The sequence below is a fragment of the Mytilus trossulus genome, chromosome 1, assembly GCF_036588685.1.
Source record: "Mytilus trossulus isolate FHL-02 chromosome 1, PNRI_Mtr1.1.1.hap1, whole genome shotgun sequence".
Lineage (NCBI taxonomy): Eukaryota > Metazoa > Mollusca > Bivalvia > Mytilida > Mytilidae > Mytilus > Mytilus trossulus.
Window position 1 is genome coordinate 64,634,021 of NC_086373.1, and position 21,614 is coordinate 64,655,634.

The following is a 21,614-nucleotide window of genomic DNA, read 5'->3' on the forward strand; positions in this document are numbered from 1 at the left end:
AACGTTTAAAATATTGTATTTTGTTTCAAATAAAAAACAAATGTAAGATAAATAGATTTCAATATCACAACAATTTATAAACACCAGTGAAAGATAAAAACTTTCACAAATATTCCATTTTTATCACAATATATAAAATGCATTTTAGTAAGAATACTACGTGTTTACCTCCAAATGCATGTGGAAACAAAATAACACATTTTTAGTTTGTAAATTAAAATTGAAGTGTACTATCACCTTGCTATAGTTACATATGAAATCTGCCACACTAAGATCAATGGCTAGAAATCATAATTGGTTTGGCTTTTCTGAACACTTATGCTATGTCTATTTGAAGTCCATCAAATTTTTATCACATACAACACTCCCTCCTTCTTTAGAATCATTGTGTCCTCATTTTATTCTAATAGTGATACAAGTATTGTTCTTCCTCTAACAAAGCACTGTCTTGGCCAGCACCATCATCTTCTCTTTTCTTCTGTTTTGGTGGTTCTGATCTGAACACAAGTTTCCTTCCAGTCTTAAATATAAATAAACAAGATTTGTATATGATTTTAAAGCAGTCATTCAATAAAATTAGTAAAGACAATTTGAAAAATTCATGACTTTTGTAGAAACAAAATTGCTTGAAATTATGCAGTGTTTGATAATTAACATTTTTGTAATCAAGATTCATCTATTAAATTTTGGAAGAAGAGGCATCAAAATTAAACACGATACATAAGCAAAATGCATGAATGAAATGGAAGTAAAAATAGCAATAAATTCATTCAAAATATATATATTATGTTATCATTCAAAATATATATATTATGTTATTTTGAAAGTACCCCAAAATAGTAACAAAATCCAATATCATAGAAAGATTACTAGTACATAAAAAATTAATGTATAGTCAAACTGATTGAGATAAAAATTAGCAGATGTGGTATGATTGCCAATTCAATAAGATGACTATCCACCATTGATTGAGTAGGATTTAGTCAGCATCAAAGAAATAGTAAAGTGATAGTTTTTTTCTCAGATTTTCTGTCAGTTCCGAGTGATATTATAGATATATATGTTTTTATTATATTTACCTGTTTCTTCGGTTCAGCTCTTGCTCTTTCCATGGCCTTCCTAACCCTTTCTTCTTGTTTTAACCTTTGTTCTTCCACCTTTTCTTCTCTCATTTTTAATCTTCTTTCTTTTTCTTTAGCCTTTAAAAAGAAACAAATTCAATGTAATAGTACGCATATAATACTGTTGATATTGTCTTAGAATGACTAAACAGATTACTTTAACAAGATCAGAATCATGGATTAAGTAATGTTCTATGAAAACTAACATCTTTTGAACATTTGAAGAAGTTTTAAAAAAATAAGAGACCTTATCATTCGTCTTTGAAATATCTAGGTAAAAGCCAAACAAGAATGTTTCCATAATACATGGATGCCCCACTCGTACTATTATTTTCTATTTTCAGTGAAATTGGGGACAAAACTTTAGTTTGGTATTAAACTTAGAAATATTATATCATAGGAAACCTGTGGACTAAGTTTCAAGTTGATTCATCTTCAATTTCAACATAAACTAACTTGACCAAAAACATTAACCTGAAGCAGGACAGAGTGATGAATGAAGGACAAATGAACAAACTGACAAACAGACGAACTGACGCACAGACTGAAAATATTTGAATAAAAATCAACTGAAAGTCATCAACAAAAGACATTAACAGAGAATATATCCTTACCTTTTCTGCAGCTTCTACTTTGTCTGCTGGCATTGTTTCTATCTGTTCTAACAATCCTACTAACTGGTTTTCTAAATTGGTTAACATTTGTAATGTACTGAAAAACAAAATACAAACATATATATATAATAGAAGATATGTGGTATGATTTCCAACGAGACAACAATCCACCAAGTCCAAATGAATTAATTATAGGCACTGTTATGATAGAAAGATTGCAAAAATGGATGTGAAGTCAAAGTAAAATGTATATCATATGGATTCAACTATTCAATTAAATCAAAACAAACAATACAATATTGAATGTACATTTGAATATTAAAATCAAAATTCAAAAGTCTTTCCTCTTGAACTCTTATATTTGACAATTCATAAAATTTTGAATAGAGGAATAATGCAATAACAAACTGATGACCAAGAAGAAAAGAAATGTTCGGGTCACTTCAATGAAACAGCTTCACAAAAACACAATATATCTTAGAATTGTATGCATTTCTTTGCATGAAATGATCCAATTTCATCAAAACTTTAAAAGTTCTTATGTTGCTTACCTAATTTGTGCCTCATTATCTCCTATACATGTTTTATATACATCTTCTACTTTTCTATTTAATTCCAGTAACATTTTCTCTTGGTCCTCTTGTTTGAATTCTCCAAATGAAAACATTCTGTAAATGGAGAATAAATTTACAGTAAGTTAATACAGAAAATGAATTAATAATAAAAAAATCATCAAATACATTTTGGACTAGTTCTAAAAGTTAAAAATTTGACTAAAAATATAAGTGTTCAGCATTTTTTTTCTATTTCAAAGAATGACAGAAAAAAACATCACAACTTTTCCTATGCAGTTTTGGAAACGGGCAGGGGGTTGTTTAAAGAAGAATACACAAAAAAAATAATTTCTGATGTTGATCATATATTGTGTTTATATTGTACATATCGTAAATATAGTTTGATTATAAATGTAGAAGATGAAATTAATATGAGTAATGTATGGGACTCTATACAAGTTTTTGAAAAAGAATATTGGCACCATGAAGTATGGAATGATAAAAATAATGTCAATGGTAATAAATTAAGATTTTATAGATTGTTTAAAACTTGTATTGGTACGGAGCCTTATGTAAAGGTAGTTAATAATAGATGCCACCGACGTATTTTGTCACTATTCAGAGCTGGTTCGTTACAACTTAAAGTTGAAACAGGTCGATATGCTAGACCACCAGAACCTCTACAAGACCGTTTATGTATTTTTTGTGATAGTAACCAAATTGAAGATGAAAAACACTTTCTTTTTAATTGTTGTTTTTACTCTGATATCAGACATGAATTATATGCCAAAGCCTGTCTTTTAAATGTTGATTTTGAGAATTTATGTGATGTTGAAAAACTTTGTTATTTTATGTGTAATGAGAATATGGTTCCTCTTTTAGCTAGTTCCCTTTATCATATGTTTTATCGACGAAAACATGTCATCTAGAAATTATATATGTTTTGTTATTTTTAATTTTTTTTTTAATTTACGAAATACATTTTAAATGTATCAAAGCTGTCCTTTTATGTATGTATTAGATGTTTGTTTTAATGATAGTGTCTCATAAGTCGTTTTCGGCTGGCATCCTTTTACATAAATGTTGGGTTCTTATGACTTTATGTGTATATATATATATTGATATTGTAATGGATGGTGACACTTTAATAAAATAAATCTTATCTTATCTTATCTTATCATAAAAATGACAACATTAATAGCCATTAAAAATGTCAACACAAAAAATGAATTTATTTTCTATCCCTAATTGAGATAAGGATTATGAAGACAGGTGATCATGTGACATGAAATTGACATGTTACAATCTATAACCTTGTTAATACATATATATGAAATAGACACCTGACAACATAAAGTATAAAATTTGACTCAAAGAAAAAATACTAACCACAAACAGTACTTGTAAACAAGATAATTATTAAATCACTCTTGCTGGTTTACTGAGAAATTATTGATCAAACAATCTTTCATATAATTATATAAGAATGAAAAAACTCTGATTTGTGGCCATTTTATATACTACAATGTACCTATGTTATGTACAGTACCATATTTCAAATGAATCTCTTGTTTTCAGTGTAAGAAATCACTCTTGCTGGTTTTGAGTAAATCTAGTGATTAAGAGAGAAAACACTCTGAATTATGACCAAGTTATAATATACTACCTATGAAATAAAAACTAAGAGAGATATTGAAGAAAAAATCACTAACAAACATCAAGATTCACAGTAAGAAATCACTCTTGCTAGTGGTGAGTGAATTAGGGTGATTGCTATTGTTTTAGAGAGACAACACTCTGAATGACGACTATGTTGTAACTATCTTTGTTACAAACAAAGGATTTCAGAAAGAATCATTCAGCAGCATTCACTATAATAGTTCACTAATAAGAGTGATTTTTAGCTCAAGAACTTGTGTGTAATGTAAGATATCACTGTAACTTCCATTATCATGAACCAAAACATAGCATACTGCTTCAGCTAAGTTCATTGTTCTTATAACTTGTTTGTTATTTCAAAGGATATGTGTCAACTTTTTACATCCTTTTTTTTTGTTTGGAACTGTTTTTATTTTAAAAAGGTGCATTTATAAAATTTATAGTGGTTCAAACTTTAATTACTAATGAAACTTCAGTAAAATAAACCAATAATACATTTTGAATCATATTAAAAAGTAAGATGAATATATCATTAAATAGATGCCATTCCATTTAAAATAAATCAAAAAGTTTTGTAGATTGCAACTGAAATGTGATATCCTACACACAAGCTAAAATTTCCAAAAAAAATGAATATCATTAAAAATTTTGGACATCATACAAATACATTTCATTTATAAAACATGAATCTTCATATAAAAGACACCTCTGGTTGAGGTATACCGATAGTTTATGTTGGGGCCCAACATTTCAAGAATACAAAGTTATCTTTTAGAGATATATACACAATTGTTAACACCATAATGTACCCTTTAATATATATAAAATTATAAATAAGTCATGGGAACCAACACCTTCTGACATTATAAGCTGGTTGAGTGAATCGGGATAGATACCAAAATATGCTGCGGTTGTCTTAAAACCTGATTAATTCAAATCTATAAAAAGGACAAAAAACATCCTGGCTACTGCAAGGAAATTATTTTTAATGTGGTCAACATGTTTACCTACAGTTTATGTACTTTTTTACCATCTATTTATTGTCCTTAAATTATCACTGTAGCTGTGAAACATGTTGACCACAATGAAATAGTTTCTATACTGTAACCAGGATTTTATTGTCTTTTAAGGTTTAGATGTACAATTTTAGATCTAATATCAATATTATCGATATACTGTTGGAATACTGTAAATTCAGAAATAATTGCATGAGATTATTTATTTCATGAAATGATGCATATTACTATTCAATCGAAATTAAATATTTCATATTGATAAAAAAAATCACAAACCATAATGAATTTACAGTACTTGAATGTGACTGTAAAAACAAATTAATAATGTACTTCCATAAACCATGAGGCAATTACAACCATCACTTTTTTTTTTATCATTTTTAGCTTAACAAATAAATCATATTTTTCTTATTTGATATATAGTTCAAACCAAAATACACTAGCAAACACTTATAAATCAACATGAATGGTTTAAAAATTATAATGTTATTTCATATCTTAAATCAATTTTCTCTCCAAAACACTTGTTTTCTTTTATTTGATTGCGTTAACTATGAAAATCTTCAAAATACTTCATAAAAAAAAATTGAATGAAAACTTGAAATCAATCTTTTTTTTCTGATTTTGAAATTTCAGTGTTCGATAGTGTTTCTTAGTTCTAAACATTTTATTTATTAGGTTATATTGAAGAAGATTCTTTTCAAAATTTACTTTTAGAATTTAAAATTAAAATATGTTTTCAAAATTGATGTTTTAGTCTTCAAATCAGCATTTAGAAAAACAACATCGTAAACTTTTTTTAAAGTTCAATTAACTTCTTCTTATATTCAGTATCAAGAAGAATAAGTAAAATATGTAATAACAATACAGTTATAACTTTAGATTTGATAGAAATAATAAATGGGAGATAATCCTGAAAAGAATCTAGACATGATTTAGGATTCCTTTATATTTTTACCCCCATTCATCTGCTGTAGTTTTCACATCACTAATATATAAAGTAAACAACATAACAAATTGACTGATTATATGACAAGTAAAGAATAAATCTTTTACACATTGTAAGAACCCCTTTTTCAGATTCATACAGGTACATTTTCAACATACAGGGAGATCAAAGGTCACAATTACGTATGTAGAAGGAGGCCAAATGTGAAATATATACACAATATTAGGTCAATAGAAAAATATAAGCTTTTTTGTATGAGGCTGAGACACTGGGGAAGGGCAAGGTTTTACCGAGCTCTTCCTCAGTTTTGTACTGAGTACAAAAATGTTTTAACGTTTTTCTGAAATTGACTTAATATTGTTTTTATACTGCAATTTAAATTAATACATTGATAGCTATTCAAATTGTAAAAGTAATTTCAAACTTTGTTTCATCCTTTAATGAACCTCTGATTTTGGAAAAGTGATCCATATTGAATTGACATTGCACAAAATATAGCTAATACTATATTAAGAAAATAAACAAAACGAGTTGCAGTATAAAACTTGTTTCAATCATGCAAAATATTTTGTTCACAATTTATATATAGTTTCGTAACAATAACATGTAGAATTGTTAACATTCATTTTTTAGGGTCTGTGTTTCATGCTTAGGTTCAATATGTGCACCATCTTAACATGCTAGGTATTTACAGTACCATGCTTCAACATAACAGAAAAGGAGCCATGTGAATAATACAATACAATCATTAAAATAGGCTGCTCAAACTATGAGATAACTTCACAGTTGACACAAATCTAAATCGTAAAATATCATAATTATGTAATATGGTATGTTTCATAATACCCTATATGCACACAATTTTGTCTATATATTAAAATAAGTAGACAAATCAAAATGATCATAAAACCTGAAACAATCAAAATTTAATCAAGTACCAGTTTTGCATTATAAGCAAAAGAGAATTCAGTATTTTCCAAATTTTCAATGGCATATTATTAATTTGATTAAATTCAAATTGAGTGACCCTGTTCCAGTAAAAGACTGATACAGATTTTTTTTTCACATGAAGAAACAAAAAATGAACGTGTTCATCATATCTGAATCATTTCAAAATGGTGTGCACATCTAGTCATGTTCAGGTAGTTTCAGCTTTTTACTGAAAACAGTTCTATGAATTGTGATGAATTGATTAATTATTGTTTACTTAACATTCATTGGTTTATTTCATGCACTTTCAGGATGACTGCATGTGGATAAAGCTTATGGGAAGCAAATTTCTTGATAGCCGTATTCCATATTTTCTAAACTCATGTTAAATCATGTTAAATCAGGTAATTTTGATATAAAAATGTATTTTTTCTCTTTCAATTATATTCTTTAATAATTTTTGGATCAGTTCTTGACACTTATTATTTCTATTGATTCTATAAAACTACATGCTTATAACATGTATAATAACATTTATAAAAATAAGATTTTTTATTTTTTATTAACCTAAAAGAGAGACAATAATTACAAATATTTTAAAACATGGGAGACAACTTTTGGATATAAAAATATGGAATATGTGCTGATAGCAGGGAGGAAAGCTTGTAGGAAGTGTGTTTGATCTTTGTTTGTGTGTATGTGTAAATACTCAAGTTGATGTGTGATCAGTAAGACTTAACTTACTTGTCTTCAAAATAACTGCATCCAGATTGTCAAATGTAAATTTTACTTATTAGTTCACATTTGGACATTACACTTAAAGTTGTACTGGTTCATACTATTTTTGTTATTGATTCAGAAGTGGAAATCAGTTAAAGCATAGTTCCATTATATCATGAGATAAATGAGTATCAATTTTATTGTGATGATATTCGTTTGTTTGTAAATTAATATACATACTTTGCTCTGATCTTTAAATCTTGTGCCTTGCTTTCTTCCCTTTTGATTTGATTTGTAAGTTTGTTAATTTGTTCTTTTAATATGGCTGTCTCTTTTTCCCTGAAAAGAAAAACAATAATTGGATAAAAATAAAATTTGTTTGATTGAATACATGAAATAAAGCGCAATTACAGGAAAAAACATTGATCCCTTAATAGTTAAAAACAATTATCAACAGTAAAATGTCCACATGACTTTGTGTTTGACTAAAATTGTTAATCTTAAAAAAGAGGTGTATACATTTAAACAGCTTGGGTTGACTACAGGGGTTGTTTAGTGGGTCAGACTTTTTCCCTAATTCCCATTTTTTTCTATAGTAAGTAAGTAAGTAAGTAATTTTTTTATTATAGTGACATGTGTATTGTTTCGTGATTTTATACGACCTGAAGCGTCAACTCGCAGAGCGCGGCCGCCTGGGATATTTCGTAAAACGGCTCTTGCGTTAACTTCTATCAATCGCTTGATTCTTGATTTGCTGCTTTTAATATAGATATTTTTATACGTGTCTGTTTGTTTTAATTTCATTTTATTTCTCAGCACTTTTACTTTTTCATCTAAATTTCTGAAACTTATCTTGACAATAGCTGGTCTATCACTAAACCTCGACGGGAGGCGAACTGCTGCTGTAACATTTACATTATCTGAAACGTCTTCACCTAGGGCAAGTATCAAGTCATTGGCTTTCTCTACTATATTTTCATCATCTGAAAACGGCAAACCGCTTGCTGTAATTGTGATATCGGGATTGTCTAGAGGGTTTTGTGTTTGGTAAAGTGAGTGGGATAATAACGGTACACTGTTTTTTGATGACGTGTCTTGCTCGAGGCTATCTAGTCGAGTTTGTATAGACTGAACTGTGGTTAATAATTGATCTGTTCTATTGGTTTCACGATTTATATCCATCGATATTTCGTCTCTCAATGCTCTAACTTTGTTATCAACATTTGCCATTAAATCCGTTCTTAATTTATCTAATTTTGATTCGAACATACGTTTCATACTGTCTTGGCTTGTTTTTAATTCCTTTATAGAGTTTATAATAGAGTCAAGTTTATTTGAAACATCAGGATCGGGATTTTTTTTGGTACTTTTAGATGCCATGTCTTTCTGTTTGTTATCACTCTTTTTATCAGTGTCTTGCTTAGAATCAACGAAAACAGAACTATCTAGCTCGTCTGAATCATATAACACAGAGTTAGTTTGGTTTAAAATGTCACTCACCGATTGAAGATCGTCTGTTTTGAAGTGTTTCGCTTTGTTTACAGAATCTCTAGAGGGGTTATCTTTGGATTCACTGCCACTGCTACTTACAGTATAGTCTACTGTTCCATTAGATTTTTTTGAATTTTTAAAATACCTTGATACTCAGGGTATAAATCACATTCGTCATTCATATTTGCCTAAACCATAAAATTCTGATTTCATGTAAACATTTCCCCCAACTGTTTTCATTGATCAATGCACCTTAAGACTAATTCTATCCTATGGTGACCATTATACCTTTTCCTATTAAGCATGCATTGTCATGAAATGTAGATTGGTCAGTTAATACTTACATTTTAACCTTTGTCTGTTTAATATTTGTTTTCATTTCTTCTAAATTTTCTTCTGTTTCTTGACTATTTTGTATTAAAGATAAATTTTGTTCCTCAAGTTCAGCAAAAATATCTAACAGTTGCTGGGGCCCAGAGAAGAACAATTCTAATTCCTACAAAATAAACAACAAATTTATAAAGATTTTAACACTCAAAAATCTTGTCCCTGTAAACAAGTTTTTCTTTTACCATGCTATTTTAAATTCTTGTGACTAAGACAGAAAAGTTTACCAAATCAAAGCTTTTATAACAAAGAAATTTTAATTAAATTCATAATGCTATTTTTAATCAGCTAGCTCCTGAAAATTTTTACTGAAAGTAATTTGTTACCAGAAAACTGGTTAACACTGTACAGGATTGATACTATCCAAATATAACTTTTATACATGACAATAAACAAATTAAAAAATTTGAAAAAAAACCTATTCATTGAAATAAAATAAAAAATCAACTTCTTTAGAACTTTGTTAATTTTTTAACTGAATTCTAAATTGCAGATATATCTTGTCTTACTTTATATATTCTAATGATTTTTATAATTGAAAATTGAAATGCAAAAATCACATGATGGTATCAAATAAGTTTTTATTAGTTTTTTGTATTTAAAATTCCTTCTTTTCAGACATTAAAATTAATGGAAGAATTTTCTTTCCCAATTACTTTTCGAGATATTTTTTTAATATTTATGAAAAAGTGATGTGTCACCACAAATTAAATAATGTCTCAAAATGTAAGCTAAAAGGACTAAAATATACTAAAATGCAGTCTTTCATAAAAAAAACTATTCAGATAAGTAAACTTTATACTTACATCATCATCAGATGATTCCTCGGCTGGTGTAGTGGCAGCTGCCTCGGCTCTTCAAAATAAACATGAATAAAATGTTACAAATAATGCCAAAAAATTATACATTATATCATTATTTCAGACTACTTTGGATTCATTTATTTTTTCTGGATACAAATTTTTGTTCATAAGGGAAAAAATGTATTTAGATGTGTATTTGATCTTGTGGATTTGCATGCAAGTATTTAGGAATTTTAAACTTGTCTTTTTGTTGAACAAATTAGTGCTTTTCCTTAACACACAAAAGTTGTATTCAACAAACAAGTATGAAGTCATAGTATATACTTTTCCTTTACAGGTATCTATTGTATGCTTTTTAACCAAATGAACTTTTATCATCTTCTAGTTATGTATATTATACTATATATCTGTATTGGAAAAAATTGCAGAAGATACCAGAGGGATGATAAAATCTCATAAATCTAAGAGAGACCGACTGAACCAAGTAAAAAAACAAACAAAACAGACAAACAACAGTCTTTAAAACACTATAGTTTCAGTTTATGGTTAAGGTTTGTGAGTGTTAAAACCTTTAAATCCGCTTCATTTTTATGCACCTGTCCTAAGTCAGGGATCTGTTGTTCAGTGGTTTTCATTTGTTGATTTGGTTCATAAGTGTTTCTCATTTCTCAATTTTTGTATAGATAAGACCATTGGTTTTCTTTTTTTAATGGTTTTATAATTGTCATTTTTGGGGCATTTTGTAGCTTGCTGTTCGGTGGGAGCCAAGGCTCTGTGTTGAAGGCTGTACATTGACCTAAAATGGTGTACTTTTAACAATTGATACTTGGACAGAGAGTTGTCTCATTTTCATGCATACCGTATCTTCTTATATCTACTTATATTAAAAAGAAAATTATAACCTTAACAATTTTAACACAAGGACCCATCAAAACCAGGGCTGATCTCGTGCTCGAGAAGGGTAAGTGACATCATATAATTAATGATTACTTTTTAGTTGCTGAGCCAGTTTTTTGTGTCTGGAGTCTTCCAACTGGTGGTTTCTTCCTTCCTTTCAATAAATCAGCAGACTTTTCTCCTGCATCTATGCTACCTTTTTTTTCCTTTTTAGCAGCCTCTCTTTCTTTCTTTTTCTCTTCCCTTCTCTTATCTCTCCTTTTAATTTGTTCTTCTCTTATTTCCTGTTGAAATATCACAATATTGTCATATAAAATCAACAAATGGGACATAACTCTATATAAAAAGGGAGGATCTTGTCAACAGTCCATTTACATTGTAGTTGGAAATCATCATAAATCATATAATAAAACAAACTTTCTTTTGCTAAATATACATGATAGGGTGTATCTCAAACCAACTAATTACCAAAAACATAATATTAAAATAACTTATTGGGGCACTTTTCCATATAGTTAAATACATTTACCAACATTTTTTTTATAATTTAGGAATATTCAACTCTGATACAATTGACAAGTTAAAAATGGTAAAAATTTCAAAGCCAATTAATTTCACTCTAAAGGTGTAGGTCCAGTAAGGGCTGGTTTTGGCCTCAAATTTCAAGTTTATCTGACGAAAGATTTTGGACACTTTTTAAACACTTAAATGTCTATTTCAATTAATTCAATTATTTTTTGTGAAAGATTTTAACTGATTCACTTATTAAAACGCTCTGATTCTAGCCTAAATATGTAAAATCTATCAAATATGCCAAAAACTGTCACTTTTCATATGTTTAAAAATGAAAGTGACCTTTATATATATTATGTATTATCATTAAACACAACTTACATTTCAATATCAAGAATGAACACAAATGTAAACCATCTAAAATTTAACTAAAATGGTAAAATTGTGAAGATTTCAGTAATTTAGCATGACTTAATGATGCAAGTACCCGATACATGTGCATTGTAATGCCAAAAACAGCCCATAACAATGTAGCAGAGGCATTATACCTTTCAAAAAAAACCTAAAAGTTTACATTTAAACAATTTTGTAAAACTGCTATATTTTGGGGCCAAAAAGGGTCTTACTGAACCTACTCCTTTAACAATAAATAATATGATTTGGATGAAGAGAGCATTGAAACTTACTATATGTTACATTTGATTCAGATACTTGTTTTGCAAGATTTTCTAACAAACAAAAAACTTGTTTGTGTAAACATTTTTTTTATGAAAAAAAACAATGCAGCATTAAATCTATTTTAAATACAGTGATATTTCATAAAGTATAACAAATATGTGCACCCCATCACACAAACCTGTGGTGTAAGAGTATCCAAGAACTTTTTGTACATGTGATATTCTTTTAAAATGTCTTCAAATTTAGAGATCTCTGATTTTATTGTCATTATATCTGCGTTCACTCTCTTTATTTCTTGGACTTTTTCCAGTTTGGCTTTGGTTTCATTTTCAGCTCTAGAGAAAAATAACAAAAATTGCTAATACCATTAAAAAATTTCTTTTTTATTTCTGACAACATTTTGTCTTCATATCTTATGAGCGTAAATTCAAACCACTGACACTTATAATATTAAAATTCAAACATTTCATTTTATATTTTGGATTTAAGAAAACAAGTTTTCAGTATGAGTATATTCACTCATAAATCAAAATTGTTAAAGTAAATTAAGTGGCATTTTTTTTTATAAATACACAATGAATATCACTGAAAATATATTCACAAGCAATACAACAACCCATGTGCTTTTCTGCAGTCTATATTTGTGTTATTGCCTCAAACTTCTTTCACCTTTTGCACATTTTCAAATCAATAAACAGAAGTGTGCTTTACAAGTAGATTATATAAAATGAACATACTATAGCAATCCTATGTTATGCAACAGGTTTTGAAATAAGTAGACAATTTTAAAAATTTAACCCAATATGATTTTTTTAAAACATAATACAACTTTTTAAACATAATACTGTGATGTGGTCTAACAAAAAAAATACACAACTTCTTTAGACTCAAATAGGTAATTTGGAATAGTGTGAACATAACACACGCATTTCAAAGATAAAATATCAAGCATATACTTTGCAATTAATAATCTATTTTTAAACACACATGTGAAAAAGATGTTTTTTTATTGTTTTGAATCTCTTTAAAAAATGTTGATCCGTTTGAAAAATTACCATAGAATTACTATAGTACATGTAGTATGTGACAAATGTATATAAATTGCTCTTCTTGATATTCCAACCCCTCACAAAATCATTTCTAGAAAATCCAACCTGAGGCGTGACTTTCTCAAGAAATTTCTTGAACAATTTAAATTCTCTAAGGAGGTCTTCGTAATTAGATATCTGAGATCTAATAAGACTCATCTCTGTGGAAAATGCTTTGATCATGGTCACTTTCTCCTGTTTTTCTCTCATTTGACCTTCATACCTAAATATATAGGTTATCACTAAATACCACTTGCTTAACACAACCATGAAAACATGTGATCTACTTGGTTATTTGGACATGAAAAAAATCCATAAACATGTTTTGTGTACAATTGTAGGTCAAAAACAAAAATCAAAAGAAAAACTGTTGTAGTAAATGAGTAGTAAGCATATACATGTATAAATAATAAGTTTTTCACGTAAGTTTTGTTTTTTACAATCAAAATTAATTCTTGCAGAAAATTGATTAAAATATAGATTTTTTGTAACAGCACTATTTTATTAGGTGTTTTTTTTTTTTTTAAATCAGTGTAACCTTGGTGACTTACTCTCTAACAGCTTCCACAGAACCTGTGTCATTTTCTTTTAAGAATTCATCAAACATGCTGGCATCTTCTTCTAAATATAATTCTGCCTGTTCTAATTTTTTCTCTTCAGCCTGAGCTATTTCTTCCAGTTTCCTTATTTCATCTCTTTTAACCCCTAATGAATACTAAAATACAGACTAGACTTTAAAACATTTATCAAAGCCTAAATGAAAGTTTTGTTTTAAATAAATAATATATATATACACATGTTATATATTTGATAGTCACAATCAAATGCAGAGATAGAATTCTGTAGATACAAGTAAAAAAAATATATCCTTTGTGTATACAACTTTTAAAACAATGTTTTACTTACGGTATATTGAAAAAAGTAAATTATATTTTCTTTTGTAACTTTATTTTTATGATGTTAGTTTTAATGTGAAATGTAATGATGTATCCCCTTTAATAGAATAATATTTGTGTAACCCAAAACTTAGTTGTTATTAAGCAACAGAATAAACAAAAACAAATCCTTCCTTTTCTTTAAACTCTAACAATCTATTTAAATACCTGTACTAAAAACATTTCCCTTTTCTTTTGAATATATTCTGCTAATGATTCTTTTTCTACATGTCGGTCTGGAAAGAAAGATTTTTTTTTTATCAAAACACTTATTTGTATACTTTATCACAGTATTTTAAAAGTTTTTAACAAAACTGCAAACTTTGTAATCCAATAAATGACATTTCATATTGAAGTCTTAATTTACATAGAACAAATACTGGTTAATCTGACTATGATACATGTATTGATAAAACTTAAATTTTGCCTTTTGAAATTGCTTTGTGAATACCAACAGTCTTATAGCATGTGTATTCAGAATTTTTTTACTCTATGCTCAATTTTGTACTTTATTAATCTTTAAATTTTTTTTTATTTGAGCATCACTGATGAGTCCTTTGTAGATCATGTCTACCATGCAGACACTTGATTAGTGTCTGCATGGTGCACAAAATTGTTTGTGTTATCTTTGATAAGTTTTTTTTAATTTATGGTTAATTTTTGTGTGATTTTGATAATAAATGTAATTTTTCTGTAGCAAATTTCAACTAACTAATTTCTCTCACTAATGAAACATACCTCTTGTGACAGCTATTGTGAATTGTGGATCATCTTTTACTGCTACAGCTTTATCTGAATCCTCTGCTTCCCCATCTTCATCGGAGTCAGCTGGTCTGATCATAGATGCTGTACGGAAATTTACTTTAGAGGCATATGTTGTTTTCTCATGAACTTTCAATTCTCGCTGTTTCAATCTTTCCTGGAAATAAAATATGCGGATTAGTTTATAATTAAAATTCTCAATAAGGCATATAATCAAGACATGTATGTCGAATGTACATGAATGTTTTGGTGTTTAGAATGATGTCCATTTTCACTAAACTGGTGTACATTTTTATTTAGGGGCCAGCTGAGGCCCACCTCTTGGTGTGGATTTTCTCACTGCATTGAAGACCCATTGGTGGACTACTGAGCACTATTATCTGCTCTTTGTTTAGGTTGTGGTCTCTTTGACATATTCGACTGTTTTATTATCAATTTTATTAATCTCTATCACTGGAAACATAACAAAATGATATTCTAAATAGTTTAAGCTTATATATAATAAGCAAATGGAGGAACTGTAAGAAACATTAAATCAAGTCTGTTTTGATAAAGCAAAATACATTGATTTCACGGTAGGTGATTTTTATGAGCATTGTCTCAATAATTTTAATTTCAAGGGCAGTTAACTTTTGTGTAAAAATAGAAATTTCAGAATAATTATAATATTAAAATCAAACCTGTTTCTTTCTCTGTCTTTCTTTATCTCTAAGGACAAATATGTCAACCTCTGGGGGCATCTTAAAGGGGTTTCCTTGTGGAACCATATCATCTTTTAAATATATACATTTTTGTTGAGGTTAAGCTATTTATGCATGTAACATTGACAATACAGCAATGCGTGATTGCTTACTAAAATAAAGCATTTTAATTGACAAATATATTTATATAAAATAATATCACAAAAAATCAAGTGGCTTTAATTTTTTCACGCTATTACAAATAACCCTGAAATCTATGAAAATGTTAAGACCACTAGCTACTTTCAAGCATAGATTGTCATAAAAAGTAAGTTTCCTAACCTTTAAGAATTGAACTTTATTTTGTTATGGCTGGGTTAGGGTCTCCTAAAATTAACCACGACAATCTTTTTCTATTGATATTCAAAAAGAATGTTTAAATTCAACATCATCACAATTCAAATAAAAAAAATCCACATTTGTACCTGATAAAACAGATTTGTTAGATCCTGATTTTGCTGAATTTGGGAAAGTAACTCTGCCTGACTGTCTTGAACCATCCACTCCTACAAGTAAATATTCATAACTTAAATATCAACACAATAACCTAATGTTCATTGCACTAAATCATTTCATGAAATAAGTCACTACATTATATAAATAAGGAGGTGTTCGTGTATGATTGCCAATGAGTCAACTTTATCCATTAATGTTTCAATTGATAGATAATGTGTGTCTACTCACTAATAGTGGACAAAGGAAACCTGAATAGAAATAAACAACTTATCTGCATTATTTTTATTGTAAATAGGTAAAGTTCAAATGAAATTGATTTATGTTCATGTATCGTTAATTATTATTTAGAAAATTATTGTTTAAATATTAATATCCATTTGTTTCTTATTCTTAATGACAAAATTGCAATTTTACTTTTAATCTAAGTTACTCCAAGCATTCTTAAAATCGTTTCAGATTATTTTTATATAAGCACAAACGTGTGCTAAATTCTATTGGTCCAAAATTTATATTTTAGCAGAATTTTTTTTAAAGAATCAATCTTTTCAAGTCCCTGTCTTTACAATGTTTATGAATAAAATTTATATAGGTAAGAATTTTTAGAAGTGTCTCTTTCGAAAGAAATATATTTTTTGAAGATTTTTAGTCAGATAAAACTTTTCAACTGAGTAACTACTTACTGGACTTTTTCCCTGAAGCGTCTGTGTCAGGAGATGGAGCACCTGTTGGAGAGTCTGCCATTTTGTATTAATTCTGAAATATAACAATATAAAATATGAAGTCATCAGGTTTATCTCATTGAAATCTGTTTTCCAATGGGATTTGTTTGTATATTTTTTTGTATCCTAGCTGCTCTACACTATTCAATGAAGAATTATAATATCCATTCATTTTTGCTAGAACATGTACATTTTTTTTTAATGTTTTCCCATGATTCATTGCATCAAAGCAAAGAATGAATTCTGTTTCCTAAAAAGTTCGAAATATTAAAAAATAAGGACCATTTGATTCACATATCAATTAGAAAATATGTTATGTACAACTGCTGTATTTATATTACATGTGTGTCCTTATTTGGAAATCTGTGTGACCGTTGCTTGACCCTAGGATCTGCACACCTTGAACTATTGATAATCACATTATACAACAATCTCTTTTCCATTGTAACTTCAATACTTTGAGGTCTGAATCTGGCATGTCAGTATACATAACTGCTAGTAGTCTGTTGTTATTTATGTAGTGTTTTATTGTCATTTTGTTTATTTTCTTTTGTTACATCTTCTGACATCTGACTTCTCTTGAACTGAATTTTACTGTGCGTATTGTTGTGCGTTTACTTTTCTTCATTGGCTAAAGGTATGGGAGGAGATCTCAAAAAACATCTTTAACCCCGCCACATTTTTGCGCCTGTCCCAAGTCAGGAGCCTCTTGCCTTTGTTAGTCTTGTATGGTTTTTAATTTTAGTTTCTTGTGTATAATTTGGAGTTTAGTATGATGTCCATTATCATTGAACTAGTATTTAAATTTGTTTAGGAGCCAGCGTCTCGGGGTGTGTGAAGTTCTCGCTGCATTGAAGACCTGTTGGTAACCTTTTGCTGTTGTATATTCTATGGTCGGGTTGTTGTCTCTTTGACACATTCCCCAATTGCATTTTCAATTTTATTGTAACATCAAATGTTTATTATGACCTCAAAATTTTACAAAAACCGTTGTAATATTCGGTAATGGCAATCAAATCATGATTACTCAAAAGGTGTATTTTGACATATGATACATGTATATACAGAAAATGCAGAAAATCCAATTAAAAATATTTTTTTTCTTAGTTTTAGACAATGAAAATATATTTTGTATCCTATATAACCATCAAGAGATCATTACATAGAATACCTCAAAGTATCTGAGCAATTTCAAATGTGTCTTAACTAAAGTCTATATGGTTTATACAAATTTATACATTAATTTTATTTTTGTAATATCTGCAATTACTACTGGAAACCTTTCGAAAGTATCAAATAAACCTACATGTATGGGACATTAATGTATTATGTAATGTTGCTGCAGCATTAAAGGATTTATACAAAGGCCTTTACACAAATCCTTGCTTCAGGGTAAAACAATTTCAAAGTTTACGCTTGAAAAAAGCAGAAACTACTTGCATGATTCCCAAATGTTATGAGTATTCATATCATTTATTCAAAAGAATTATTCATGGGACATTTGCATTATTATAAAAAGCTAAAGTTACCAATAAATGTAAATTCAGGCACCCACTGTTTACAATTTCCGTGGTTACTAACTCCGGAAGTAAATTTGTATGAAAAGGGGAAGTAAGCAATATTGACTTCCGGAATGGCTAACTTCATGGATTTCAACGTGCAGGTTAGCGAGAAGCAACCTTTAGCCAAAACACTTGCTATGGCAGCAAAATGTAAATATCATATTCTTGTTAAATCAAAATATTGAATAAGTTCTTCACTGACAAACCTTGTGTGTTTATGAAATCAAAGCAACATAACTCCAGTTCAGTTGTCCCGACCTAGTCCAAATAAATTATGTTTTCGAGACTTTTGGCCATACACCACTTCGGCATTGGTCGTTTCGACCCATTATTCACTTTTTTTAATTTCTGTGCCTATTAATATTTTGAATAAAAAAAAGGAGGTCAGTGTATTATCAAATAACATGGAATAAGACTGCTAATATAAAACTAATGATTTGAAAACAAAAAAATAATGTATTATTTTGCCTCCTAATCTTATAGAAAAAAACTAGGTCCCTTTGCCTGAAAACTGTTAATCCTCTTAATTTTATTGCTAGTCTTTAAAAAAAAAAAAAGGTTCATCTGTACAATTATGAATAACATTTGTAATTAAGATATATATATTTATCCCGAAATCTCGAGCTTATAAACACGAAATCCCGAAATCCTGGGCTTAAAAAATACGGAATCTTGAGGTCCTGAAATTTGAAAAAAGAATCTGGATCCCAAAAGGGTCAATCCCGAAATCCTGAGCTTAAAAACACCCGATTCCAGAGTCCCGATAAAGGTCCTATCCCCCCTCATATATAGATTTCCAGAGTCCCATATTAGTGTTTTATTATAACACTTTTAAAGCCGATTATATTTAAGGGAGGCGGTGATGTTGCCTTCAAATGCTACATGTACATCTTCATTTGAAATTTGGTGGATACATGTAGTTGTCACATTGGCATTCATATCATTTCTCCTTATTTTTCATATTTTACAGTCTAAGCGAAATTTAAGGTAATCATCGTGATGATGTTGTCCCATATTCCATGTATTCTCGAAAATGGTTTACTTTTGAAAAGTGATATCAGCTTGACATTAGACAAGGATTTGTATAGTAAAATTATACAATGTTAAACTATGTTAGCTAATATACCACATGTACCAGGCATGCCATATGACATGTATGATGGGTTACCTGTGAAAGAGGATTTCATATTGATTCATCAGAAAAAAAGCATAAACGAAAATGACAATAATACAGCTACCCAGCAAATTTCATCTGCAAAAATTTTTACTCTGTTGATAATCATTTTTCTTTATCATTGATCAAGGACCAGCACAATATGAAATATGGCAGCTCTTAATTTTTTTAGAATTATATTATTGTAAACTTCTAAATCTTTGAAATATAATATGGCTATATGTTGTTTTTTTTGTTTAAACAGTGGGCTATAGTGTTGCTGCTGTCAATCATTGTGCACCAAGTATAGACAGTATTGTAAAGAAGAAGAAAAAAGACAAAGATTATGTAAGTACATGTGCTGTAACAAATTTGTATAGATAATGTATATACACATTTGTAGATAGTAACAATTATATTCATGATATATACATTGTACATGTGTAAAATATGTAGATTCTTGTTAGAAAATGATGGATTTGAGAAATGAGTCTTTTTTGCATCATTTACATGTAGATATGTGATCATGTAATAGTAAGTGAAAATAACTGGATCTCAATTTTTTAATGTTTGCTGTAAATATGAAAAAAATATAAAAAATCTGTCTTAAGATTTTATAGAATTTGATTGCTAAGTACACAGTCTTTACTATGATTATATTGAACATGCTTAAGAGGCAATTCCAGAGAAAACCAGGCAGAACTTGGAAATTTTGTTCAACAGCCTTTTTGAGATAAACGTGTTTTTGTAATGTATCCACCTTGTTTTGTTGGGAAATGACATTTTTAAAAGTCATATTGGGTTCTTATGTATAAAAAAATTAATTTGATTTTTCAGTAAATTTGACTGCTTATATAGGGAAATAGGGGTATTAATTTCTCAACAAAAACAGCCTACAATATAACAATTGATATATATTCTAAAAGATGACCATGAATACAGCAGGAAATGATAATAACATCTTTGGTATCTGTTGATATGTAAATGTTCTAATGCAGTAAACTGTCAGGAAACAGCAGTTTACTTTCGTCTTTTTGGTGTTTAGACATACCAAAAGTGATGCTCTTCAATTTAAAAACCGATAAAGGTTGTAACCAGCTGGTAATGTTTTGACAGAAAAATGAACTTCTGTTGTATATTTTTATACATAATTGAACATTTTGATAAGATTTAAGAAAAGTACATAACTTTGTGGTGTTGGGAAACTTATTTCCCTCACCAGGAGATTGTTGCATACATGTACGGGTGATCACTTCCAGACAGAGGCAGTTACAATATCTACGGGAATGAGGATTATTTATAAGACTGAAATTATTGTATTATTTGCTGGAAATGTGGAATATGAGGAATTTAAAGCCATCCGTGAGTAGTTTTAGATGATTCAGCTGGACAAATGCTGGAAATTATACAGTTTTCTCCCACCTTAAAACAGTACATGGTATATCATGGACACCAAAAGCAAACTATAAAGATCTAAATGCCATAATTTTGTGCATCTTGAAAACTGGAAAGGCGGATCACTTTGAAGCAGATGATAGTGATAGTGTTTAAAAGAATTCTTTGCGACAGTTATACCAGTTGGAACAGGTAATAGTTTAAATTATGAAAGTTTAAAATTACTTCTAGAATAAATCATGTGGCCCGTTGAATAATTTTAATACATCCCCCCTTTCCCTCATATTTTTAGTTACAATGTGAAATTATTCTCTGCAAATGTATGATCTGTGCTGAAAGCAATTTTATTCAATTTTATTCATCATGTTCAAACATTATTTGAATAAGATAATGATTTAAAATTAAAAAAAAATAAACTACATGTATCAGACTCAAAAGTTACAAAAAAAAAGAAGATTTGGTTATGATCATG

The 21,614-nt window shown here is 28.9% G+C and overlaps 2 protein-coding genes and 1 long non-coding RNA gene across 3 annotated transcripts in view; 2 read left to right on the top strand and 1 right to left on the bottom strand.

Annotated features, from left to right (window-relative positions):
* LOC134682079 (cilia- and flagella-associated protein 100-like) lies at positions 1-18,654 on the bottom strand. Its single transcript, XM_063541683.1, has 16 exons — positions 18,562-18,654; positions 16,994-17,066; positions 16,283-16,363; positions 15,798-15,889; positions 15,094-15,274; positions 14,524-14,591; positions 13,972-14,135; positions 12,511-12,667; positions 11,235-11,425; positions 10,248-10,296; positions 9,399-9,550; positions 7,804-7,902; positions 2,287-2,403; positions 1,736-1,832; positions 1,080-1,199; positions 1-520 (listed from the first exon to the last, which is right to left on the bottom strand). Exons 2-16 carry the CDS (start codon positions 17,052-17,054, stop codon positions 404-406), a joined length of 1,746 nt encoding a protein of 581 aa, XP_063397753.1. The 5' UTR covers positions 17,055-17,066; positions 18,562-18,654; the 3' UTR covers positions 1-403.
* LOC134682091 (ribonuclease P protein subunit p30-like) overlaps positions 18,622-21,614 on the top strand; it is an 18,230-nt gene continuing 15,237 nt past the window's right edge. Inside the window, exons 1-2 of the mRNA XM_063541692.1 lie at positions 18,622-18,744; positions 20,013-20,095. Coding sequence (XP_063397762.1) covers positions 18,666-18,744; positions 20,013-20,095 — 162 coding nt within the window. The 5' untranslated portion in view covers positions 18,622-18,665. The remainder of the gene's footprint in view (positions 18,745-20,012; positions 20,096-21,614) is intronic.
* Positions 20,591-21,614, top strand: part of LOC134682103 (uncharacterized) — a 3,160-nt gene continuing 2,136 nt past the window's right edge. The window contains exon 1 of the long non-coding RNA XR_010100783.1: positions 20,591-21,334. This is a non-coding gene — a long non-coding RNA (uncharacterized LOC134682103). The remainder of the gene's footprint in view (positions 21,335-21,614) is intronic.